Source organism: Pelodiscus sinensis, chromosome 2 (genome assembly GCF_052426305.1).
Source record: "Pelodiscus sinensis isolate ZL-2025 chromosome 2, ASM5242630v1, whole genome shotgun sequence".
Classification (NCBI taxonomy): Eukaryota; Metazoa; Chordata; order Testudines; family Trionychidae; genus Pelodiscus; species Pelodiscus sinensis.
This window is the reverse complement of record NC_143053.1, coordinates 210124221-210152005: the sequence shown is the minus strand read 5'-3', so window position 1 is coordinate 210152005 and position 27785 is coordinate 210124221. Positions and strand designations below refer to the sequence as shown.

Here is a 27785-nt window from a genome sequence, read left to right as displayed (position 1 = left end):
CCTAGGTAATTGATTCGTGTTTAACCACTCAGACAGTTAGGAAGCTTTTCCTAAGGTCCAGCATAAACCTCCTTTGCTGCACTTTAAGCCCATTGCTTCTTGTGCTATCATCAGAGGCCAAGGAGAACAAATTTTCTCCCTCCTCCTCCTTGTAACTTCCTTTTAGATACTTGAAAACTGCTATCCTGTTCCCTCTAGTCTTCTCTTTTCTCAACTAAACAAGCCCAATTCTTTCAGTCTTCCCTCATAGGTCATCACTTTCATTGTTCTTCTCTGGACTTTCTCCAGTTTCTCCCCACCTTTCTTCAAATATGGTGTCCATAATTGGACACAGTACTCCAATTGAGGCCTAATCTGTGCAGAGTAGAGCAGAAGAACTACTACTTGTGTCTTGCTCTCAACACTCCTGTTAATACATTCCAGAATCATGTTTGCTTTTGTGAAACAGTGTCACATTGACTCATTTAGCTTGTGGTCTACCGTGACCTCTAGATCTTTCAGCAGTACTCCTTCCTATACAGTCACGTCTCATTCTGTATACAGTAATTCCTCATTTAACACGGTAGATAGGCTTCAGAAAATGATTGTGCTAAGCAAAAACATGTTATGCGGGGTTAATTTTCCCATTGGAAATAATGGAAAAGGTGGGGGTTGCGTTTCAAGTGGTGGTGTTAAAGTCAGTTTTCTATTGGTGCTGAGTCGTCTCCAGCCTGCACTTGCTAGCAGCCGGCTGCTGAGCACAGGCAGCTGCCTTGGGACTAGGACATAAGGTTGGGGGAGAAAGGGCACTGGGTTACAGCAGGGAGGGGAGGTGTTTGGCTCTGGGGAAGGGAAGGAGAGGAGAGGTGGCTTGGGATGGGTGTGCTGGGACCTGCACTGCATCCGACGAGGGGAGTGGGGGTTGGAGGGGGTCAGTGGGGAACAGCACGGTGAGCAGCGAGCCCTCCATCGCTTTGCAGGGTAGGTAGGGCACTCCTCTGGATCCCTACAGGCCAGTGGGGCACGTTCCCAGAGTTTTTTGTCCTAAAAGTTGAGCGCATCAGCAATACCATTATCCACTCCTAGGGCCTGCCCTGCATGAAAAAATGTTGAACCACATATAGTGTTTAAATAAAGATGCTCACTAGCCTTGTTACCAGAGTAGTCTTAGCTGACAGACTGTTTACGATATGGTCTATGGGTTGGTTGCTCCAACAAAAATGAACTTTCTTCTTCTGAAAGTGTATTTTTCCCTTCAACTAATGACTGGCACTAATGTATGGAAAACTCAAGAAAAGTGATGTCCCATGTAATAGCCTGAGCTATTCAAGTTTCTGGCCACCTCTGCATACCATTCACCTTGGAAGTACTCCTCCCCCTCCAAAACCTGTGTTTCTTGAGGCGTCAATTTGTACCTGCTGCTCAGCTTTGGCACCCATTCCAAATGCCATCCCATTTAACTCTTTTAGGATTTCCCCCCACATTTCTAAGTCCTTTATTTCCCTTTCCATTTTGATAGTGGTGGGATTTTTTTGCACTCTCCAGGAGGCCAATATTAGATGGGCTCAAAATGCCCAATTGAGAGCCACCACCTGCTGTGCAAATTTTATGTTCCCTATGTCCACCTTTAGTACCATCACAGTAATTTTTTTGTGCTCCCCTAAGAGCCCGTATAAGTGCCCAGACTGATTTTTACTTCTCTAAGTAGTGTTATCAGTTTTTGTGTGTTCAGTCCAGACCAATGAGGGATTGTGTGTCTGGTTGCTTACCCTCCAGCGGTGGGTGCCTCAGAAAACTTTGCTGTTTTAGCTGACAACCAGGGCTGCTTACAAACCTCCTAACATCATACAGGTCCCATTCTGAATATCTGGGTTAAGCTGTCATCTTTGCACCCCAGTGGCCTAGCAACAACACTCTGTTAACACAGTGGTTTCCAGAAGGTTTGCTTATTACTTTCAGGGTGACCCTCAACACACTCCCAGTCCTGATTTTCCCCCAAAAACATGTTCTTCTAGTCTAGTCGTTCCCTTCAGTGTTCAGATATTAGTGTCAATAACAGTTTACTACTTTAACTGGAGTTGCCAAACAGTTCAAACACAATCATGGATTAGTTTAGATTAAAAATAAATACAAAGAGAGGATTTAAGGGAGTACACGTGTAAGGTATTAAGGTCAGAAGCCACTACAAGAAAAATAAAATGCTTTCTAATAGCTAAAACTCAAGAAGCTAGGCCTAATTCAAGGTAAAATACTTACCTCATATTTTCAGTCGCATAGCTGGCCAAATTGCAAGGTCAGAATTTTCCTCCACAGTCAAAGGATTGGTTCCTTTGTCATCTTATATGGAACGGGAGAGAGGGTGGGAGATGCCTTGGGATTTTCTTTGTCAATCGCTTTTGGAATATGGTCATCCTTTGAAGTGGATTCTTCTGAGATTTACTGCTGAAAGAAAGTGACATGAAGCTGGTGGTGAAGATACTACCATGTTTTCTTTCCCCTCTTCTGCCATTTCACCCTTTTGCTGTCTCATGGACCCTGTTTATTACTACAAAATTCATGGCCATGAAAACTATACAAGACAGACCTCCACTGTGAAATTTAGCTATTGGAGGGGAAGGGAACAGCTAGCGAGTCCTAGCATTCACCTGGTTCCAGGTCCTAGTCTGCTGTGTTTTGGCGGGACAGGACTTGTTCTCCTTTGCATGGTTGCTCTGTAAGGGGTAGAGTGGGAAGGAGATCAGGCTTGCTACTGGGTACCTATTCTAGCTTTGGGAAGCTCTGTGGTAGCTGCTTTCAGAGTCCAAATATGTAAACCGTGCAGAAGGGAGGGATGGCAATCCTGTGCCTTCCCGCCAGCTTTACAACTCCCCTCTCCCATGATCCACTGGATCTCCAGAGTTATAGTACTGAAATTTCAGATCTAGACACCTGAAAACCTAAAATTTGCCACTTCAAAAACCCTCTGACGGTTAAATAGATCAAAATGGACCATGAATCTGGTGGGACTCTACTTGTATGTAGACTGAGTTAGAAATACATTTCTTTTTTGAAGATAGACCAGCTTGGCAACTTTTACTTAGAGCTGTGTGGATTTGAACATGTGCTAACATCATCATATGAGGAGGATGTTTAAAGTAACATATAATGTTACTGCATAAACTTCATGATGTTATTGAACAGCTAGTTATAGTTACCCGTCATTGGTAGAGTACGGTAGAGCCGTGCCCCATCAACGGTCAGGATTGCCCTGCGAGGGACTGTCATGCACATGGATAGGTGTGTTGAGGGGCAGGACTTTCCATTTAACTTGATGGAGTGGTTCTGGGCAGTCACATACCAGTAGGTACAATTTATTTGGACCAACTCTGCATGTGTTATTTTCTTGGTAACAGCCACTACAAACCTAGACATTCGTTAAAGCGTTATATGGTCATGTACATACATAGAATCTTTGTCAGAGTGGGTGCAACATTCACTGGGGTACAGTGCCTTTCCAGCGACTTCAGAGTATGCAACACCTTCTATTCTGGTAACAAGCATCAGAGGGGTAGCCGTGTTAGTCTGAATCTGCAAAAGCGGCGAGGAGTCCTGTGGCACCTTATAGACTAACTGAAGTGTTGGAGCATAAGCTTTCGTGGGCAAAGACCCACTTCGTCAGATGCAAGTCATACATCTGATGAAGTAGGTCTTTGCCCACGAAAGCTTATGCTCCAACACTTCAGTTAGTTTATAAGGTGCCACAGGACTCGTTACCGCTATTCTGGTAACGTGACCTTGCTTTAACACTAGCAGGGAGATCACCATTCTCACTAGTTGAATGCAAGGGATGTCCATGGGTGCTCGAAGGTTAAAGATTATGCTATGGCCTGTCCATATCAGCCTTTGTATTCTCATGGATTCTCTGTTTCCCCATTCCCACAGAGGAATATTGCGAAGATGGGGGTCTCACCACTTCCATAAAGGCTGGGTGGACTCAGCCATCTAAAAGGTCTGTTACAATTCCTTGTGTGCTGATAGCTAGAGCTTTCCCCATTCTTGTTCCTGAGAACTCGGTTAATCGTTCCCAGCTAAAGGCACGTCAACACGGGCCATTGCTTCACAAAGATTTGCCATGCTTCCAGGGTGACTTCTGTCTGTGCTTTAAGTGGCAGGCCCATCCAGAGTCGGCAGGCCCTACTTCCACAGGCACTATGCCGGTGTAATCAATGCTTGACTTGATTTCAATGTTTGGTTTCTTACCTACGAGATCCCACTCAAGTTCTAATACAAAGGATTGTGTGGTTATTTCAATGCCAGTGTTGTTTTATAGTATGCAAAGTAGTTGTGTTTAAATGAGGGGTAGCCCAGTGCTTGTATTTTCCTTGGCTGTCAGTATGCAGCCATCCTTCTTTAAAGGTGATTTGGATGCTGGTTGCAAATACCGTCCCCTGAGAGGACCACAGCATGGTTTGAGAATGTCTTTCGTTATTAATGGGAAACCCATGCAATTCCATGGTGTTCTCCAGGTATTTTCGAAGCCTTTTAAGGCATCAGGCACCTAGCACCAGAGTAACTGGGCAATCGGCTGTTATTACAATGGTGAGGTTACTAGTTTCCCAATTATTAGGAGCAATAGTGTATGATTCTATCCACGTTTTCTGATGTTCCACTATCGTTACTTCTGGCCAAGTCCCTTTCACGGTTAGTGTGTAAGTTTTGCAAAAACTAAATATTTCATTAGTGTGGCAATTAAAGCAATCCCTTTCCGCTGGGTTTGCTTTGGTACCCCTCTCCCAGTCCTCCTTTTTCACATGGCAGACTCCTTGCTCTCTGTCAGGCTCCATAGGGGTAGCAGGAGCTGCCGCAGGAACGGTCTCATAGTTACCTTTTAGTTCCTTTTCTTGTTTACCTGTGACGACATTGTTAGCATTCACCTAGCTTAAACAATTACCAAACTATTATTCTTCCACTGAGTTTTTAGAGTTGCAATTTTATTGGGCCTGATCCTTTTTCTTTCCTTTTCACTTGTTAAACAGTTTTTTTTTCAGTTGCTTTTCAGCTGGTGCCAGTGCTTTCTGATGTTCTGAAAGACAAAAGAATAATTTTCTAACCCTGGTGGGGGTGGCACATTATATTTTAAAATCCTTTTTTACTTTGTTACAAGTATTCTTGCTGACTTCTTGATCAGCCTGTTGTTGCCCAATAATTACTTACGCACAGGGCTCACTGAACTGCGGCGAGCCCTGCTCGCTAGCCGCGCTATCTGGTGATCTGTGCATGTGCAGATAGTCCTGCGCATGCACAGATCACCTGAATCCGGCTCTTCCAGGTTGTGATCTACTCGCCACAGGCGAGTAGATTACATAGTTTGGCGAGCACTGCTTATGTGTTTGTTTTGCAAACCAGCTTTTAAGGGTTTGGGTAAAGTACTTCACTGCTCAATTATTAAGGTAAAGATGGTATGCCTCAATTTCCCTTTTATACCACAGACCAGATTTTTAATAGTCTGTCTGTTGTGAAGCTCCAAATTTATTCACAGGTAGTAACTGAGAGGCTTTACTGCTATTGTGATTTTCCTTAGCGCAAGGTGTTTGCTAGTTACCGTTCCAGCAAGCCTAAAAGGCATTCTCTTTGAAGCACATGAGGTGTTTTACAGGTTTTATGTAGCTTATTAGTGGAACAGTTTGCAATTTTAAGTGAGTGGGCATAATCCAAAACAAAATAAAAACCAATTCATTTGAAACCTACCAAACAGATTCACAAATTTGCAGTGCATTCCCGGTTATGTATTTGACCAGTTAAATTCCAGTAGAATCCCTTATTTCCCATTTAGCAAATTTAACAAGTGTCCATAGCTAACTATTAAAATTAGTCTAGATGGGGATCGGTCGACAAGGAAAGCCTTTTCCCACCAATCCCTTATGCCTCGTGCAATGAGGTTTACAGAATCAGTCAGAAAAGGCTTTCCTTGTTGACTGAACCCCGTCTAGACTGCTGCTTTTTGCTGGCAAAGTGCCGTGTCAGCAAAAAGCGGTGGCCATTTTTATTCAAATGAAGCGCAGGATATTTAAATCCCCACTTCATTTGTAATAGTGATGTGCCTAATCTACATCCCTCTATTGGCAGAGGGGTGTAGTTTAGACACCCCTGGAGTCAGGCTTCCCGTGGCATTTCAAAGCAGCAGTGCTGCGTCGAGCTCTGGATCAGCTGGGGACTCCTCTCTAACCCCGGATTCCATTCGGCGCTGCTTCTTTGAAATGCCACAGGGAGCCCGGCATCAGGCTCTTCCCAGCATTTCAAAGCGGCAGCGCTGAGTGGAGCTCTGGATCAGTCGGGGACTCCCCCAGTGACCCTAGGCTCCGTGCGGCACTGCCTCTTTAAAACGCCACAGGGTGCCTGGCGTAAGGCTTCTCTTGGTATTTCGAAGTGGCGGCACAGCACAGAGCCCCAGGTCAGTGGGGGAGTCCACAGCTGACCCTGGGCTCCATGCCACACAGCTGCTTTGAAATGCCAGGAAGAGCTTGATGCTGGCCTCAGGCTCTTCGCGGCACTGCCACTTTGAAGTACCCCCTGCTGCCTTTTTCTGATGGAGGCAGCAAAGGGGATGGGGCGCGACTAGTTGACAAGCTTGTTGACTATCCGATACGCATTTGCTTATTGGCTAGTCAACTAGTTCTTTACATCCCTAATGGTGGCCAGTCGTCATCCCTCTCTCCTGTAGGCTTATTAATTTTGGTTGGATGTGTTTCATCACTTGACAGTCTTTTAATTAAAATTATTCTTAATTTCTGGAGATTTGGCAACCCTATTCTCCCAGCTGGGCAGTGGGTGCTAGAGATTCTTAAAGGGGGAGCTACCTATTGTTCCTTGGTGAGTGCCTCTCTCTCTTTTGAAACTCTCAGTTCCATAAAGTTCCCGTATTCATTGATGCCGGTGGATGGCGTTTCTGTGACTTCATAGTAAACAATGTCCTAGACATAAAGCCATAATATCTGCAGAACAGATATTCTGTATAGTATAATTCCGTCTTTGAATACTTACAGTATAGCTTTATTTGCAAGTCTCTGGCTACATTGCATTTTTTTGGGTTGACATTCCTTCATTTCCTCTGTTGGGGACAAGATTCTTTCAGTGTATTTATCAGCAGTGATTAATGATAATCTAGTGCATTCTCTTTCAGGAACAGATGCCCTCTTACTGATTATGTCAATATGCTGCAGAGCTTTTGCAAGCCGTAGTTAACAGAAAGGTTGAACGCCTCCCTGTGGTTCATATATTTATTTTAAAATTATTAACGTGGTCACTGCGTCCAGCTTATGTTAAAAAATGCGTGGCTCAAGAAAAAATGACAAATGTGTGATGTAATTACATGATCGAAGGAGTTATATTTGTATTGTTACATAACTGAAGTTTGACCAGCACATGATAATGAAGGAAATAATTGTTAGAAATGCATTTGTAATTCTAGAAATAGTTAACTTAAGTACAGTAAAACTCCGACGGTCCGGCATCTGACGGTCCTGCACTCCTGATGGTCCGGCACCATCAGGAACCCAGAAGTGCTCTGGGCAGCCGGACCATTGGAGCTGCTCTGCCCCCAGCTTCCCGGATTCAGCCGCTGCTAAAACTGACCAGCGCTGAATCCGGGAAGCAGGGGGCAGAACAGCTGGAGTGCTGCCGGGTAGGTCCAGTAGCGCTGCCCCTTGAGGCTGCGGGACCAGCCCAGCAGCACCCCAGCTGTCCCGGATTCAGCCGCTGCTGAAATTGACCAGCGGCTGACTCCAGGAAGCCAGAGACAGAGCTGTTCTGCCCCAGCTTCCTGGAGTCAGCCCTGGTCAGTTTCAGCAGCAGCTGACTTGGGGACACCTGGGGCAGAGCAGCTGGGGTGCTGCTGGGTTGGTCCAGTTCAGTTACAGAGATCTCATATTTTTTAATCTTACCGATGAGTCTTGAACACAAATGGAAGACTATTTTAAAAAATGTCTGTTGTTGCTTAATTTCCTGAAGTTAGTTTTAGTTTACTATGGAAAATTCTAATTACGTCACTAGAGGAGTTTTAGCATTGTTACTACTTTGTTAGCCAATGGGTAATGAACCAAACAAATTACATTTGCCATATAATTGCAGAATTCAATATTATAATGCTCTGCAAACAAAAATATAAACTGATAATGTTACTTGAAAAGTAGCTGAATTTAATTTTTTAATAAGTCTTCCAGAATTTATTATGTTGTTTTAATGCAAAATATAGTTTCCTGCTGAGCAATAGGTGAATTTTCAGAGATTGAGATGTCATATAGATATACCTTATTGCCTTGAATATTTTGTTCATGGGCAAAATTTAATTGCTAGTGGCAATAACAGCACTTTTTTGTTCTCGCACAAAAATTTAAGTAGCAATTTCCTGAACTGCTTATTGCTAATTTAAAATATATTTTAAAAATAGAACTAGTTAAACTGTTGACTTTTTTATAACTAAAATTAATAAATCTGGCAACAGTGATTTAGTTTATATACAGACTTGCATAAATTTTAGATTTGAAGCATGTGAACATATCCATTATTGGTTGTATTTTATAAAGCAAAGAAAACAAACTGAAAATGTTTGAGTTTGAAGTTTAAAAAAAAAAGAGTAAGGTAGTAGTAGAGTTAATTAAAATTTTTAATGTAAAGCTGTTATAATTTATTGTTCAGACCTGAGGTATCTACACTTTGGATACCTATTGGTAGAACTAGACCATTAATCCCCAAGTTGACACACACACACTTTATTCTTCTACATATTTCAGTTGATTTGAATGAGGCTATTCACATAATTAAAATGACTTACATATTTGAGTATTTTTTTAGGTTTGGGACCCCAAGTCTTAATTTGAGAGGTACGTATCATGTTAGCAACTCCCATTGATCTACACAAGAATTGTGGGTGTTCAAGACTGTTTTTGGGCCTACTATTTTACTTTTTCTACTGTAAACAGGTAATAGTTTTTGCGCCAGAATTCACTGCAAGAAGCATAATCTAATACATAATCTAAGTTGCTAAATAGTTGGTTCCTTCAAGATCATAAACTGTGTTTTATAGAATAATATTTTAATTTTGTATTCATGAGAGTTTTAGCAATTTTTATTAACAAAAATAAGCTACAAAAGGAGGGAGGCAATTTTGTATTTGAACCCATTAATTAATTTAGGATAATTCATGTCTTTTTCTCGAAATGAGTACAGTGGTTTCCAGATAATCTATATGTTATACAGATGAACTGCATTGTATTCCTATTTTTGGAGGATCTGATTTTACTAGTTTACTACATGATTTTTTGTTCCTTGAAATTACCTGTAACATGTTTTGATTTGTTTTATGTTTTGGTTTGGTGTTTAGTAGGTAGATTTTTACATGGGAGTATCATTTTTATCTTGTTTGTTAGATTATAGCTGGTCTTGTATTCTGAATAACTCTTATCACCAGTAATATTTCTACTGTATGTAATTTCAAAGGTACCTTTGATGTTCTTAGTCTGCTAGCAGAATTCTTGCAGTGAGAAAAGAACCAATCATAGAAATATTCCTCTCTCCCCCCGTGTTTAGTAGGCAGGCTCACAAGTTAGGGGGAACATGTGATATGTACCATTCAGAGGTTACAGTACATTACTCGGTTGTTACCTTCAACTTGAAATTTATTTTTTAATGAACCAAAGTCAAAAATTGCTTTGGGTACTACCATCCTGACTGTTTCAGCTTTTGTGGTTTTACAATCACTTTTTTTTAAAGCTTTTTGTTTCTAAGAACTGACAGTGTATAGTAAACACCAAGTGATATCACATTCACAATTTTATTTTCACTGATCTTCAGCTGAGATCTTGTAACACTAGTAGATAATGTTTAAATTGATGGCCTCCCTTTTTAAAATGCATCTTATGCTGAATATATGCTTGCAAAAACATTATAGCTTTTTCTGAAATGTTAAATTGTTTACCTTAATATTGGTAAAACCAGAAAGGAGAATAGATTGTGTATTTTAGTTTTCTGTTTCTATAGATACTAGGATTTTGTTTGTTATATGGATGTAAAGTCATTGACAGCATTCACGGTACCTTTCTTTGCTTCATAGCTGTAAACTCCCACCTCTTCCCCTTTCCCTCTGACCGAATTGTCTTCAGATATTCTGGGATTTCATCTGTTTTTGTAGATAAGAGTTTATTCTTGCAACCAATTCATGCACACTCATATGCTGTTCCATTGCTCCCAGACCTACAAAAATGGCTAGGATGTATAAGAAAAGACAGTAATCTCTACAAAACATTTTCCGTTATGTTTTGCCTAGAAATAAATGAAAGGAGTTTCATGAGAAATATATACAAGAAAATCTCCTTGATCTGGTTAAAAAAGTTCAGGGAGATATGGAAACCCAGCTGTTAACAATTTCAAACAAGGGTTGTTATTACAAACAAATGTTCTTATGTGCTCAGTCAAAGTTGCTTGTACCTAAATTTCTATTTTACTGGAATTTTCTATTCAGTTATAGGTCCGTTTAATAACAAGCATACCATCTCAACTTGCCCAGGCCCTAATATGTGATGACAAACTGAAATAAAGAGGACAAAAATAATTTACGCAGGAAAGGTTAAAACAAAGGTTGTTAATCCTTTAATGTAACTAAATCTTGAAACCTGTTTCCTGATTCTTTATTTCTGATGTATGTAATTTTTAGTAATAAAAGCAAAAGGACTCCAATATAGGTGCCTTTGGACAGTGAATGAAGAGGAACATTTGAGGACAAGTTTAGGTTGATGCATAGAATAGTAACACATCTGTTTAGCTATGTTTTGTTTGTCTAAGTAATCCTAGTGTGTTTCTCTGTAGTACAGTATCTGAGCTTCAACAAACCACATTGGCCAGTGCACACCCTCACTTAACTCTGAACAATTTGTTTGCCTTTATACAGTGCTAAGAGCTACCTTTTGTAAGATGAGATGTAATATTAATGTGATAAGTATAATAATGCTAATACTATAGCCGTTTGTTGGGCATTTTGCTAATTTGACAGTGTAAAGTATACTTGTTGACATGATTCATGATTTATGCTTGAGAACATAAATACATGCAAGTCATATTTAAAAGAAAAAAATTAAATGCATGTTAATGTTCTCTTACTTGACAGATTCCAATAGAGATGGAAAGTCTTCAAAATTCCACTGCTTAAAAGTTGGAGTATGTAAACGTCATAATTGGAAAAAATAGTGTTCAGAAAGGAAGTAGAGACCCAAAATTAATACAGTTCTAACATCCTCTTTTAACCTGAAATGTCTGTAGAAGAACTAATGCAAATTCCCCAGTTTCTGTAATGTAAGTGATTGAGCAGCATTTAAGGCAGTGCACTTTGGGCAAGGAAATGTTTGTGGAAATTATCTTTAATTTTCGCCTGTAATATGCATTTTGTGATTAGCCTGGCTTTGTAGCTGAGTCTTTCATTGTTCTGGCATGAGATACTGTGACATGTTTTGGGGCCAACTAAAATCCAACGATAGCTAGCTGATTTTTTTTTCAAAAATACACTTTGAGGAGAACTTTGGTATAATTGTCATAAGCAATTGGTTTTATATTTTGGATAATGTTACGAATTATATTTTCATTAAAAACTGGGAGAGGTCACCCTTTTTTAATTTTGATTACAGATATCTGAAATACATGAGCAGATTTCTTTCTCTTAATGCGGAAGAGAATAGAAAGGTACAGGAGAAGGAAGGTTAATGTGCTCATGTGATGGTAAGGAAGAATGGTAGACATGGTTATGTGATATGGTAAGCAGAAGATGCAGAGAGGTCAATTTATGGAAGAGGTGAGATGGGCTCGAAGAGGTTAATTGATTAGTGATGAGAATGGAAGAGAAATCAGGACCTACGAGGAGTTTAGAAATGTAAGAGGGTAGATTTGAATGGCAGAATGGAAGGAGAGGAACCTTTAACCTTGCTGTTTTAGGCAAAATTAGAGAAATGGGAAGAGGAAAGGATAGCCTATGCTGAAAAATTTTGTATCCCTTATAAGACTTACGTAGGTGTGAGCGTGCTTCTACATTTCCTGAGCCCTGCAAATCCTCTCATTGAGCCTGTCTTTACATGAGATATGAGATTTTTGGGGGCAGAGAAGATAGTAAAGAACTTTGTTTAATATTCCAAAAGAACTGTTGGAAAATTAGATTTGTTTCAAGTAAGTATACTCAACATGTATATATTCTATGTCCTTATGATACATATTAAATGTTAAAGTTCAGGGGAATTGCTTCTGTATTCCCCACGTAGTGCTGCAAGGGTACTTGCTTTTAGGCCTCCATCTCCCTTTCTGTCATTTTTGTTGGGCCTACAGAAATACATTTGCTTTCCCTGCAGACCAGAGTTTTTTTTGCAGGCTTCAGAGTTCCTTGCCTACACTGTTATTCTCCAGAAGCCAGATGGCCTAAATAGCCAGCATCTCTAGTTTGCTTTTTCTTCAGAGCTGTAAACTGCATAACTACCAGTGTCAATAAATTACCACACAGGTATTTCTAGCAGGTACATTTATTTCTAAGGTGAAAGCATTATAGAGGAAAAACTATTCATAACAATAAACCTATACACATGCTTAAACTTGGCAGAGGTCACTCCGCTCTTCCTAGCCTCAGCAGGAGCTCTGACATAAGCCAGTCCTGTAGACCCTTCCCTAACCATTGGGGCTCCCCCTTGGACAGAAGGGTTTTTGGATCAGAAAGAAGGCCAGAGTTAAAGTTTAAGCTATGACAAAGTCTTTTGTATATTTGTCTCCTAGAAAATCCAGTTTGCTTGAGTGTTTGCAGACTTCTCCAGGTGCTGATATCTCACTGGAGATGTTACATGAGTGAATTTGCCTAATAATTCCTACTGTTCTTAATTCCTGGAGGGAGGTAATGACTTTCCCCAAGGAGTTGTATGAATCATTGAGAGCCACTGATTACATTCATTTAATACAGTAAGATTTCTCCTATATATTGCAAAAAGATTGCCAGCTCTGTCACACATCAGGATTGTTTTTAAAACCTTGATTTATTTTTACAGCACTTCCCTGTTACCAGTGATCTTTTATATGGCTGCAATGTTTTTGCAAACTTCTGGTTGATGGATCAAATACATTATTTTGCAGCTCTCAAATTTTGTTGGATGTTATAGAATAAGTGTTAATAAAGAACATCTATTTCACAATTTTAAATCGGAGAAATAAAGTAAAAGCCATTGTTCTGTATTCCTGAGCTCTGTATATTTCTCAAAGATGATGTTTTTACTATTTTTAGTGTATAGTAACAAATTCTTCATCTAGCTTTCAGTTTTGTGGTATCTCAGGTGGGAAATTCTATTCTAAAACTTCTAGAATAATAGTGTGTCTTACATTTTTAAAACATTCATTTCACTTCTCATGTTACCTCACCTTTCCCCCCACTCTCCCCTTCCTTGGCCAGTTATGCCAATCTTAACATGTCATTTGTCCACCTCGCCAGTAGTGTCTGCATTTCCTTCAATACTGATCTCTATACTTAACACTCTTCCTGATTTTGTTTATAAGGCTCTTTTTCCTTTCTTTCTAAACTCTCACCTCTGTCATTACATCTATTTTGCAATGATTGTGGGGTGCATGTTTGCAGAGTATTTGAAGTAAAAAAACATTAAAAACTTGCTTTTGGTGTGGGCAGTCACCACTTTACCATTTTACTTATTGGTCCTCTCCCTCTCTGCCTTTGGGACAACAGAACATGCCTGTTGTTGTTGTGTTTGTTGTTTTTTGTATAGTGTTAGTGTGTCCTGGATTCTCATGGATGAAGGGACTCCTAATAATGCTGGGGAAAATTCCCTTAAACTCTAATTTGAAATGTCGGAATAAGTGCTGTGTAAACATTCTAACCTCTTCATAAACTTACATTTACTTATTTAGATTTTTGTTTTTGCTTTGATGCATTTATTCATGTTGTGTATTTTAATTTTCAAGGTCACCTGAAAAGGAGGAAAAATAGCTTGTGCCAATTTTTGTATAATGTACAACAAAAGACGGCTTGAAAGCTTTTTTTTCCCCCATAGGTGTGGTGTGGTTTTTTTTGTTGGTTTTTTTTTTTTTTTTTTTTGGTTTTGTTTTTTTGCATTAGTACATCAGTTTCTGTCAGGGAAACTGTAAACTGACTGGAAAGTTAATGTTATCATGACATCATGAGCTAAAAAGTGAGGACTTTTAATTGCTATTTGAAATCCTTTTTTTAATGCCAATTTAAGTTTTACTGACTAACATTTGTAATAGTGGAAGCCTTTATTAAAGGTTTAACACTCTTATCCTTTCAGTTAAGATGTTGAAGTTTATCATTAAAAGCTTCCACATACCTTCCTACCAAACTAGGGAAGATCGCACTGCATAGTCTTGGTATTTTTGTGGTAAAATACATATAAATCATACAGATAAAATACATTATTTTTTTTTTTTTTTTTTTTTTACTTCTAAACAAACACTTTCAGGCCTTCTTTATATACTGGAAAAGTAAAATTAAAAAATCAAAAGTCTAATTTAAAAATAAATCCTTTGAAAGTCATCTTCAAGGACTACATTTATTAGATACTCACCTTTTTGTGGGTGCAAAGTTATGCTTCCTGTTGTTTGAACCTGCAAAAAACCTGTTTAGGGCTAGGTTGAAAATCTGTCCCTTGAAGTCTGTTTTGAAATAATCATGCCTCCTTTTGTATTCAGTTGTTTTTTCTTATCTATGTCTTTAGGTTGCTATGGTGTTGACGGAGAGAGTGATTCTATTATGAGCTCAGCTTCGGAAAACTCCACTGAACCTTGGTTTTGTGATGCATGCAAATGTGGGGTATCTCCTAGCTGTGAACTATGTCCCAACCAAGATGGAATCTTCAAGGAGACAGATGCTGGAAGGTCAGGTTGCAGAAGTGATTTAATATAACCACATAGTATTTAAAGTTAATACATGATTCTGGGCCTATTTGTTTGAGTTTCATTAGGGGGCACTATCATAAATGAAATTGCATAGGAGGTAATCTCTTTTCCCATTTTGATTTGGAAAAAAATGCTTGCATTTTCTAGTCAAGCATTTAATTTTTGTGTACTTTTAGTATCCTTTATGCCCTATATAATAGGAAGCAGATATTGATTGTTTGATTTGAACATCAAAATTTATAGCCCTATAAACTAAAAATAGACTGAGGTGAAGCAGAGGTCAATATGTAGTTCAGGAGGCAATAAATCTTGATGTTCACAGATATATGCAGTCAGCATACATTGTTATATACATTAATCAATATTGAGAGAGCTTCCCTTCTTGGCCATGAATTGCTTGTTGAGAGTAGGAAAAAAATATTTTAAAGAGTCAAAGGAAATTAAAAGTGTAGAAAGTTATTTACTTATTTTATGTATTTCCAGCATTTATACTGCATGCACCACCAAAATATATGGAACAGAGCTTAGAATAAGCCAAAACCAAAATCCTTGTGTAGGCAGCTAAATAACCAGTGGGGGCTCCTCCTTCCCTCTTAGTATCAATAATTCATAGAGATGTAGGACTTTGTTGGTAGATTAAATAACAGGAGAAGAGAACCAGCAATTATGGAAAACCCTTAACAAAGGCATGTATAATATAGTTTTATGAATATAGTCGGGGTGGGTTTAATCTAATTTCTGGCAGCAATGAATTCTGAAAATGAGGCCCTACTTCTGCCAACAAACTGGTTTCTTTGAACTTCACCTCTGTCAGAATTTATCTGGAGGGTTTTAGGCAAACACAGCTCATGTGATTGGTCAGAGAGGTCTTGTCATACTTAGGCCTTGGCCAATTATGGTTTTATAGATGTTAAGCAACACCTTAAATGTTACCCAGAAGCTTGCTGATAGCCATTGTGTAGTGTGAAGCACCCTTATAATATGTGTACCCCTGCTGGTCACCTTAATCAGATGACCGAATACTCCATTCTTCACTAGCTGGAGTTTGTGTTGCACCTGTGGTTGACAATGTATAGGGTGCATTGAAGCACTATTCTGGAAGTAACAAAGGCATGTAGGAACATAGTTTCTTCTTCAAGGAGCAATTAAAAAAAAGACTTTTGGCTACCCCAAGATAGAAAAAGACACTTCTGACCACTGAGAGATGCAAGAGGCTGAGATTGCAGACCACTTTGACAGTTGGCAAGCAGATGTAGTAATTTAGAGGATTGCTCATAGACATCATTATTTTTCTCTGTGAGGTGATTCCTGTCAGTGAGCGTCACCTCAGTCTTGTCTAGACTCTGCTTCAGTCTGTTAGCTTTCATGCTAGTGATGATCTCTGCCAGATAATAGGATAGCAAGTAAGTGTCTGTCAAGGTCTCTGTACCTCTTATTACCTCCCCATTTCCCCACATAGATTTCCATGTTGATCAAGTGGGATAACAATATTAAGCTCACATGGGACCCTGCATGCTAGACAACTCAGACAGGAATAGAACAGAACCATTGTTATTCCTCCTTTCCCGAGCTGATCAAATAAATAAATCAAGAACACTGGATGTTGATGATGATGATAAATCCTCTTAAAAAAATCCTGGCAGAATTAGCAATGGTGCCTGACTTCTGACCCACAAGATATCTAACCATCAAGGTCACTGCTGGTGCCACACCATATGCACATATATTTCTACACATCTGAAAATTGTGTGATATTCAAAGAATTGAAGAGTTTTCAGTTACTGGGCCTGTTATCAACACTTTAGTTATCAATCTTAGCAGAGGAAGAGAGTACAAATAGTTGGCAAGAACATTAATGTCAAAAGATAGTGGCGCTCAGCCTAGGTTAAAATCTATTGGACTTGAATGGGTGTAATAGTCCTGAGAAACTTTATTAGTTGTGGTGATGGATGTGTAAAAGACCCATGTAATTATGTATTATTATTATTTATTTATTGAAGTAGTACAATAAAACCTGTTATCCAGCATGCTCGGGGATTAGGGCATTCCAGTTATCTAAAAATTTCGGTTATCTGAGGGTCCCATCAATGGAAAAATCAATGGACAATAATAGTAAAACTCAAGTTTTTAATATTGGTAGTTTTATAGTGTGAGGCTGTTGGTCTCATTTCTATTTTGAGTTAAAGATGATTAGTACTACTTAATTTTTTATTTAAGCCAATCATGGTAAACCAAGCCAGGCCTGTGCTGCTGAAGATATGACAGTATTGTGGCTGGGGCCAATGCTGGTTAACAAAGTTTTCTGGTTAACAGAGTGCCGGATAACAAAGGTTTCACTGTATAAGCACACTAACCTTCAACCTTGCAGCATATATGACTATGAAATCATTCATAATTTCAGTGTGCATTTGTGGAGATAATGTTCATTTTGTATCTTTTAAAGCTAGTATAATCAGCTATGTATTGTACAACAAAATAGAGTCTTTATTAGTAAATAATGGTATAGACAAAGTATATTAGAGTGCCTGCTTTCTCCACTTTCAGATACCTGCTTAACTTGATAGCTGGATTTAATAACTTTCTCCCTCAGTAACTTCAAGAACCAAAAATTTTGGTATTACAAAAATGATCCAGTTATATTTTCATAAATATGGAAATAGTAAGAACTATTTAAGTACAATAAAGTTTCATTTTACTTTTTGTTGATAATCATTTGCTTTTGTGTTATGACTCAAAGGAAGATAGCCTCCGTGGGCTAGATGCGGCCCGTCGAGCCCTTTGATCCAGCTAGCAGCTGCTCTGCCGCTCCCCCACCCCGGGGCCAATTGAAATCTGGGGACAGTGTGTGAAGTTTCTCCGCCTGCCCAGAGCACGCACCACCAGAGGTAGCTGCCAGCTGTGCTGTTCAGAACAGCTGGCGGTTCTTTCTAGGTGCTGCACTCCCATGGTGGGGTAGGGGGTAAAGACTTCACATGCTCCCCCAGGCCTTGATTGACCTGGGGGTGGGGGGAAATGCAAAGTCGCCTCCCATTACCAGGTGTGTGTGGCAATTAGAGGGAACCACCAGCTGTTTTGAACTGCTGGCAGTTCCCTCTAAGTACTGTGTGTCCTTGGCAGGGTGAGGATAGGGGACAAAGACTTCACAATCTCCCACACTCTCAGGCCAATCAGGGTCTGTGGGCGAGGGAACATACAAAGTCTCCTGGCCTTGCCCCTTCTGTCTTGGGTTCTGCCCCTTCTGGGGTGGCCTGCAACCACTTCTGAAATTCATGATGTGGCCCTCCCTTCAAAAAATTAACGCCCATTCCTGCTTTATCTGGGAGGGAGGGGAGGAGGAAGCTTTAATTACACTGTTTGGTACTTTCCCTATCTGTTGCAGGTATGCTCTCATTCTTCAGTTCAAGTGCTATAAAACATTGTATACATATATTGTATATAATGTGCTCCAAGGATTTAGCTATGTTTTATGCCTGCCATCTGCTGTCTCTCCCTGCCAAGGATTTTGTTTCATCTTACTTTTAGCTTTCTTGTCCAACTTAGTTCTCTAGTAGTGATTTGACTCTGCAATCATTGGGAGATAAACACATTCAGGATGAGTCCCTTAGAAACGGCATTATGTAACAAAACTAGTTTTCCATCTCCTGTACAGTAAATGTTATGTTAAGAATAACTTTAATGAGTTTAATTCTTGCAGGAAAAATTATGGTAGTGTGTAAAGCTTCGTAGGGCCATATCTCCCCTTTACTTTTTAATCATTGGGGAGGATTCTATATAATGTGAGTTTAGTCTTGGGGAGGAGGGGAGAATGCGACCTACAATGAAAAACCTCTGGATACCAGAAACCATGCTCTTTAATGTTGCCCACCATGACATTTTAAAAAATAGACCAATGATTTAGGCCTTGTAGTCAACAGTTTACTCACATTCATAAAGTTATGGCACATGCTTGAATTATTAGCAGGACTGAGGCCTCAAACACTGCCAGAGACCTTACCTGAAGTTTGTTCTTAAACTAGTTTCCAGTGATTGGGTCTATATTTTAAAACAATTTGGAACAATTCAGTTCCTCACAATTAGCAGTTATCAAATTTTAAAGAGTAGTTGTAGTGGTAGAATAAATGGCACACACAACTATGCTAAAAAGAATATCAAGTTTGCAAAAGAAAGTATTCAGAAGCTACATAGTGCCAGCACTAAGGTTGAATATGCAACCTGTAGTTATCGCCCCTTGTACATGTGCATTGACAGTCTTTAATTTCATGTTCACATACTTTATAAAAACACTGGACCACAAAGTGTGCTTAAATATTTTGTAAACCAGAGAGGCATTGATCAATGTGAGAACATTTCTTCATTCTACTGGTTCTCTGCACAGCATGGCTGCATAGTTAGATAGGATTATTTTCTTCATTACTGACTTAAGGGGTCATCCCAGCTTGCTTATGTTTGAGTTCAGAAAATGTCTTCTATGGCAATCTTGGACCCATGGTCCAGAGCTCGAAAGTAGGAAAGCATAGTGTCCTCTGTAATAATCCTAGTTTAAGTAACAAGTGGGAGTAAGGGGACATATATGGAGTTTAAAAATTTGATTCTCAATCTGTGGGCTGGTCAGATTTTTTTCTGTCTGAAAGGACACAGATAAAGTGGAAGAGAACAATTACATTCAGTGTGAAAAGTCCCTCATCCTCTTCAGATCTTTGCCTGGAAGTTTCAGTCATTAGTAAGAACCATTACCCATTCATAAATTTTAAGCTGTTAAGGATAGGGACTGTCTATTATGTTTCAGAAGTGTCTAGTACAATGTTGTCCAGCCTGGTTGTAGTCTTTAGGCACTACCATAGCATAGATATTAAATAACAAAATCCTCTTTCCTCCATTAAATCCCACCATTTTAGAGGAACTCTAGCTATGTTAGACATGCATCAGTGCTTATGATGTGAAATTACATATAGATGAAAGTCCAACCTGTTCAATTTCTCTTCACAATGAAATCAGAATAATTTATCTCTGCTAAATAAAAGCTGAATAGTTATTTTAATGAAGTGTCTACTTTCGCTAAAGATTCTTTTTTGCCTTAACTTTGCAGTTCCATGAATATAAAGGTAGATTTTAAAGTTTTTCCTCCAAAAAGTATTATGCTAGCATATGAATTTTGTCCAGACCTTGTTTTGGGTGGTTATTTTCTTCTTCCTTAATCAACATCTGTTGTCATTGCTCCAAGCAAAATGGATGGTAAAGTAACAAGGAAGATTATTCTTCTATGATTACCCAATTTGTCTTAATTACAAGGTTCTAATACATGTGCAGCTAAACAAATGAGCAGGAAAATATTTAGAACTGGTATTAAATGCAGCTCAATCTGCCTCAGCTGTGAACTTGACTGACTTCTGTATGTTTTTTAATAAAGATTCAGGTTGGAGTTCGCACATAGGTGGTTGAGGAAATGAGACACTTGTGTGCCAATCACACTGAAATGGCAGTTTAAATCTGTAATACTGTAATACTTGCGTGACATGTACTAAAACATTTTGAGAAGGTCAGTGTGAAGCAAGCAGCCAGCTGTTGGGTTTATCATAGATAAACTCCTACAGAGTGCAGCAGCATTTAATACACCAGTGGAGCATGAAAAAACTGTGCAAATTAAATTGAGGAGCAGCTGCTTGTTGAAGATGTGTATCTTTATATTGAACTCTGCAGGGTGCATTTGGGAAGTTGTATTAAAACTTACTATCAAATCTTAAACTAAAACCTTGGCTTTTTTAAAATAGTAGATAATTGTGAAGATGTGTAACTATTTCTCCACTTCCACCTGTAAAAATGTTCTCAGTCTAACACATCTTAAATGAGTGGTATGGTGCAAAAAAGAACGCCTACACTTCAGAATGCTTTTAGTAACAATAAAACAGATCTTCTTTTAACGTTATCTCAAGGTTATGAGACTTCTACATATGGCTTCAGATGGCATTCTGTTGAGGAAAGTGTTAGAGCTGTGACACTTGGCATGCACACACAGATTATTGACACCCATAAATGATACACATTTGGAATTGTTTGAAATGCACGTATATTTCATTTGTTGAAGAAAACGAGAACACTTTGTACCTGATCATGGCTGGTCCTGTGTACTGGTGTGAGTTTGTAAAGTGGGGATCAGCTGATCCTTAAACAAGTGCACCATGTGACTTCCTTTCCAGTGGAAAATCAGGTTCACACTGCCTTCTCCATTTCCTCCCTCCAAAGGATGTTCAATGTCTTCGTGTATCAGGGTGCAAACACAGTGATAAGTACATATACCTAATAGCTTACTGCCTCTCTGGAGCAGTGGAAAGATTGAAAGGAATTTTTTGAAGCTCGAGTTATAACCCCTTGTAGCTGTGCAACAGTCACAAGGGGGCGGTGTCAGCCGACGGTCAGGGCAGTGAGTGGTTGTGTGTGTGTGTGTGTGTGTGTATATTATACACCTGAGACTTCAACTGCTGAGACCGGGGTCCCTTGCAGTGGGCAACCTGGAAGAGGTTGACGGGCGCCCCAATAAGTGTACAGAAAGAGCTTATTACACTTCAGATTTTAGCTGCTAGAATCTGTGATTCCTTCACAGCGGGCAGCCTGGGGGAGGCTGAGAAGTGCCCCAACGGATTCTGCCACCTGGGAGTGACACAAATCCAAAGGCCCAAGCTCTCCCTGTATCTGTCCCTAATGACTGGCTGACGTTCTTTTAAATTGTGCCTGGTTCTGTTACAGCAACTGAAGGAGTCAGGTTAAAGCTTAAACATTTACAGGTTTATTGAGGAAGCTTATAAATCATATGGTTGCAATGGCTATTGTTCTATTTCTTAACTGCTGGCAAGTGTGTGTGTGTGTGTGTGTGTGTGTGTGTATATCTTTAAAAAAATGGTTACAAAGAAGATAAAGATAGGAAATAGAAAATAATGGTACCAAATGACAGCTTAATCTTTAAAGAGCTCTATTCTATGCATGCACTATAACAAAAGGACACATACAGGTACAATTTTTACCCCCTTCTGCGTCACTCGGTCCCAGCGTGTCAGGCCAGGATCGGTCCCTCAATTCCTCGGAAAGACGAAAGTACGAGGTGAGCGTCCCCGTGGAACCTCGGGAGGTCAAACACCTAACCCGACCAGCAGGTAGAGGGCAGATTGACACTCAAAAGTGAGTGCGCTGCCATACCCACTTATACACCCATTGGGTCACGTATTTCTCTTTCTTATCTGTAATGCCAAATGGTGCTGGCCTGTCTTTTGTGACACCAGTTCTTACAAGGGAGTTGTGAACTTAATTTACACTTGTAAGAGAGAGCTGAGAGGATTAAATTGGAAGTACTGGGCATTCTTTTTCTCAGTGGGAAATTCCTCTCCCAGGGACTGTGTGTGTGTTCGAATCAACATGGGTGCCAGCCGGGCACTTCTTGCAGCTTCGAGCTCAGTATATTGCCTTAATTGTTACTCAGGGAACACTCGCATATCCTGATCTCGCATCAAAGCAGATCAAAGCTTAATGGCTATGCTGATTTTCTTATTGTTCCTTCTCTGCTCTGTATACAGACATCTCAGAGGGCAAGCAAGATTGTTTGAGACGGGGGGGGCTGTCTGGCTACAGGCGGGACTAAGCGTCCCCTACTGTTACCCTCGGTACCTCAGTCTCCTCTGTGTCGTATTGTCTTGAAAAGAAGTCTGCATTTTGGTGGCTCGCTCCAGCTCTGTGTGCCACCTTGAAGGCGTAGGGCTGTAGCAACAAATACCATCTCGTAAGGTGAGCATTGGAGATTCTCATCGTTTGCAGCCACCGTAAGGGGGCATGGTCCCTTACCACCTGGAACCGATTCCCTAGGAGGTAATAGCGTAACATATTAACAGCCCATTTCACTGCCAGGGCTTCTTTCTCTATGGTAGAGTACATATGCTCGCGCAGGAATAGCTTCCGGCTAATATATACTACCGGGTGCTCTTTGGGCCCTTCTCCTTGGGACAGTACAGCCCCATTCCTCTCTCGGATGCGTCGGTCTGCACTATGAATGGGTGGTCGAAGTCTGGCTGTGCCAATATGGGGGCCTCAGTCAGCCAGGCCTTTAGCATTTGGAACGCCTTCTTGCAATGGGGGGTCCACTGCACTCTCTGGGGCAAGGCTACTTGCATCAGATCCGTTAGCGGTGCGGCAACTGACACAAAGTTGGGTACTAAGCGTCGGTTGTAGCCTGCTAAGCCCAGAAACTGTCGCACCTGCTTCTTGGTCCGTGGGGTTGAGTAAGCCCGTACTGCCTCAATCTTGTCTACCAGAGGCCTGAGCTGTCCTCAACCAACTGTGTAACCCAGGTACGTCACTTCACTTTCCCCAAAATGACATTTCCTCAGGTTAGTGGTTAGCCCCGTGTCTTGAAGTGTCTTGAGGGTGGCTTCTACCCTTTGAAGGTGTTCTAACCACGTTGCACTGTAGATGACAATGTCATCAATATAGGCGGCTGCATATTGGCCATGGTCTCTCAGGACTCGGTCCATCAGTCGCTGGAAGGTCGCGGCTGCCCCATGGAGGCCAAACTGCATCCTCACAAATTGGTACAGGCCGAAGGGGGTGGAAAAGGCCGTCTTCTCTTGTGACACTGGGCTGAGGGGGATTTGCCAATATCCTCTGGTCAAATTGATGTTGGATAGATACTGGGCCCTCCCGAGGCGGTCCAGTAGCTCATTGACTCTGGGCATGGGGTAAGCATCGAAGCGGGATACCCCATTGACCTTTCAAAAATTGATACAAAATCTCATTGATCCATCTGGCTTTGGGACGAGGACTATCGGGCTCTGTCACTCGCAGTGTGACTCCTCGACTACCCCTCAGCGTAACATCCATTGCAATTCCTCGTGAACTGTTTCCCACATCTTCCAGGGCAGACTGGTTCGTGCACCTTCTTCTAGGCTTCTGTTGCGATGTGGTGGTGGATCAGGGTAGTGCGGCCCGGTTGGTCGGTCAGTACTCCCGGGAACCGGTGGAGGAGCATCTCCATCTCCTCTTTCTGCGTCGGCGACAAACCCGACCCCACCTGGTATGACACAGGAGCTGCTCCCCCTTCCCCAGGCCCTAGGTCCGGGTCGGGTGCTCTTGGGCTCACCAAGAACCCTTCCCGTTCTTTCCAGGCTTTTAGCAAGTTGACATGGTATACTTTTGTCCCCGCCTGGCTACCCATTAGCCTCACCTCATAATCCACTTCCCCTACCCTCCATACTATCTCGAAAGGGCCCTGCCAGTCATATTGCAGAGGGGCACTGCCTCTTGGTACCTGGTAGCATAGTCTATTACTACCAGTATGTACTGGCACCCAGTTCTGGCTCTTTCGAGCGACCCTACCAAGTCCAGTGTAATCCGCTCGAAGGGCATCTCTATGACCGGCAAGGGAAGCCCGTAACACTCCGCTGGGACCCGCTTTCTGGTATTTGGGACAGGAACTGCAGAAGTCCTTTACCTCCCAATATACCCCCAGCCAGTTAAATCATTGCAGTATCCGCTTCACTGTCTTTTCATAGCCCAAGTGACCAGCCCAGGGATTTGCGTGGGCCAGTTCTAAGAGTGGGAACAGATTCTGCTTGGGGGACCACTAATTGCCAGACCATGCTACCGGGCGTCTCCTCCTCGGTAACCCGGTATAAATGATCTTGATGTATCTCAAAGTGGGGTCCGGCTCGGTGCCCACCCTCTCGTTCGTCTGGGTCATCGGCTTCTTGGGCTTCGGCCCAGGCATGCTGGAGCACGGGGTCTTCCTGTTGTTCCTGAAGGAAGTCCCCCTCCCACAGGCTCAGATGACGGGGGGCTCCTGGATCCTCCACGGGCTGCAGATGTGTTTCTGTGAGACTCCCTCGGGCTTCGTTTGGGCCCTCCGGCCGCCTGAGCATCCCCTTCTCGGTTGGTACAGGTTCTTTCCTGGCCTGCCACTCTGTCATTGCCTACGGAAACCGGCCCAGTCCCGCCCTAATAGACAGGATATACTAGTCTCGGGGCAACCACCACATAGCAGCAGCTCACCTGTGCTCCGTCTGTTATCTGGATCCAGGTGGTGGGGTACTGATGCACATCTCCGTGGACTCTCTGTACACTCATGGGTGGGCCTCTCGGTCCCCCATCATCGACCAGATCCACCCGGACGATAGTTTGACTGCATCCGGAGTCCACAAGGGCCACCACCCAGTGTCCTCCGACATCTACTTCTCGTAAAATTTGGCCCCGCCCTCTGCTGCACGGGTGCATTCGCCGACCAGTGCCTGGGCATAGGGGCAGTCCATGAATGGGCAGTCTTTTTGAAAATGTCCCTCCTGCCCGGACTGATAACAGGTTCCGCAGTGGGCGCCATCTCTGGCTGGGCTTCGTCCTTTGTTGAGTGTGGCCTGGGGTCTTTCCCCTGGGGTTTCCCTCTGCGGGGTAGTCCAGGCCGGTGCGAGCTTCCTGGTCCCACTGCGCCCTTCCCCTCAGTGTCTGTCCCCCTTGAGGCGCCCCTTCGGGCGGAATCCTTTGTTCGGACCTCCCATCGGGGTGGGGGCGCTCCTACTCAGGCAGCTCGCTCCTTCTGCTGCTTCTGCGGCCTCGTACTTGTTCATCAGATCCCCTGCTTCCCTCAGAGTAGAGGGATGGTGTCGTCGTACCTGTCGCTGTCCCCCATTGGGCAGGATGTTGATAAACTGCTCCAGCACCACCATTTCAGCCTTCTGTGCTCTGGTACGCTGGTCTGGCTTGAGCCACTGCCACGCCACCTCTCTCAGCCTCTGGGCTGTCACCCGGGGTCTTGTCCCGTACGTCTCGGGGGTAATCCCCATCTGGTCTAGTATGGCCTCCTTCACTTTGTAGTAATGCAGGGCATCGTGGTCACTCAGACTACAATAGGCCAGTTGAGCCTGTCCCATTAGGTAAGGGGCCAACATTGTGGCCCACTGAGCCTCTGCCCATTGGGCTGCGGTTGCGACCCTCTCAAAGGTAGTCAGGTATGCTTCAGGGTCGTCTGCAGGTCCCATCTTGGTCAACCAGATTGTAGGCTGCAGGCCGTCATTGCCCTCATCCTCGCTGCTGCCTGCCGTGCCCAAGCCTCATAGACTCATAGACTTTAAGATCAGAAGGGACCATTATGATCATCTAGTCTGACCCCCTGCACAGTGCAGGCCACAGAATCTCACCCACCCCTCTTAGAATAATACTCTCACCTATGTCTCAGATATTGAAGCCTTAAAATACTTTGAAGGCCCCAAGATGCAGAGAATCCTCCAGCTGTGATCTGTGCCCCATGCTACAGAGGAAGGCAAAAAATCTCCAGGGTTTCTGCCAATCTACCCTGGAGGAAAATTCCTTCCCGACCCCAAATATGGCGATCAGCTAAACCCTGAGCATGTGGGCAAGACTCACCAGCCAGACACCCAGAAAGTTCTCTATAGTAACTCCATTGGACTATTTCCCACTGATAATGAATGGTCAATTAGTTACCAACATCATGTTCTCAAACCATCCCCTTATCATAGAACTGGAAGAGACATCAGAAAGTCATCAAGTCCAGCCCCCTGCTCTAGACAAGACCAATCCCATCTAAATCAACCCAGCCAGGGCTTTGTCAAGCCAGGACTTAAACACCTCTAGGGATGGAGACTCCACCACCTCCCTAGGTAACCCATTCCAGTGCTTCACCACCCTCCTAGTGAAATAGTTTTTCCTAATATCCAACCTGTACTTCTCCCACCACAACTTGAGACCATTGCTGCTGCTTCTGCCATCTGTCACTACTGAGAACAGCCTCTCTCCATCCTCTTTGGAACCTCCCTTCAGGAAGTTGAAGGCTGCTATCATATCCCCCCTCACTCTTTGCTTCTGCAGACTAAACAGACCCAACTGCCTCAGCCTCTCCTCATAAGTCATGCGCTCCAGCCCCCTAATCATTTTGGTTGCCCTCCGCTGGACCCTCTCCAATGCGTCCACATTCTTTTTGTAGTGGGGGGCCCAGAACTGGACACAATACTCCAGATGTAGCCTCACCAATGCCGAATAAAGGGGAATAATGACATCTCTGGATCTGCTGGCAGTGCTCCTCTTAATGCAACCTAATATGCCATTAGCCTTCTTAGCTACAAGGGCACACTGTTGACTCATATCCAGCTTCTCATCCACTGTAACCCCCAGGTCCTTTTCTGCAGAACTACTACTTAGCTGGTTGGTCCCCAGCTTGTAACTATGCTTGGGATTCTTCTGTCCCAAGTGCAGAACTCTACACTTGTCCTTGTTGAACCTCATCAGATTTCTTGTGGCCCAATCCTCCAATTTGTCTAAGTCACTCTGGACCCTATCTCTGCCCTTAAGCGTATCTACCTCTCCCCCTAGCTTAGTGTCATCCGCAAACTTGCTGAGGGTGCAATCCATCCCCTCATCCAGATCATTAATAAAGATATTGAACAAAACCAGTCCTAGAACCGAACCTTGGGGCACTCCACTAGAAACTGACCGCCATCCTGACATTGAGCCATTGATCACTACCCACTGGGCCCGGCCTTCTAGCCATCTTTCTATCCATCTTACCGTCCATTTATCCAATCCACATTCCCTTAACTTGCTGGCAAGAATATTGTGGGAGACCGTATCAAAAGCCTTGCTAAAGTCAAGGTATATAACATCCACTGACTTCCCCATGTCCACCGAGCCAGTTACCTCATCATAGAAGCTAATCAGATTGGTCAGGCACGATTTTCCCTTTGTGAATCCATGCTGACTATTCCTAATCACTTTCCTCTCATCCAAGTGCCTCAAAATGGATTCCTTAAGGATGCCTTCCATGATTTTTCCAGGAACCGAGGTAAGACTGACTGGCCTATAGTTCCCTGGATCATCATCCTTCCCTTTTTTGCAGATGGGCACTACAT

General features: G+C 42.2%; 1 protein-coding gene and 1 long non-coding RNA gene across 2 annotated transcripts in view; one reads left to right on the top strand and one right to left on the bottom strand.

Moving 5' to 3' along the window:
* PHF14 (PHD finger protein 14) overlaps positions 1–27785 on the top strand; it is a 319743-nt gene that overhangs the window by 41445 nt on the left and 250513 nt on the right. Inside the window, exon 7 of the mRNA XM_089776015.1 lies at positions 14715–14874. Within this exon, the coding sequence (XP_089632141.1) occupies positions 14715–14874 (160 nt within the window). The remainder of the gene's footprint in view (positions 1–14714; positions 14875–27785) is intronic.
* LOC112544344 (uncharacterized) lies at positions 4906–14707 on the bottom strand. The gene is made up of 3 exons (XR_012902029.2): positions 14565–14707; positions 10050–10132; positions 4906–5041 (listed from the first exon to the last, which is right to left on the bottom strand). It is a non-coding gene; the product is annotated as an uncharacterized LOC112544344 (long non-coding RNA).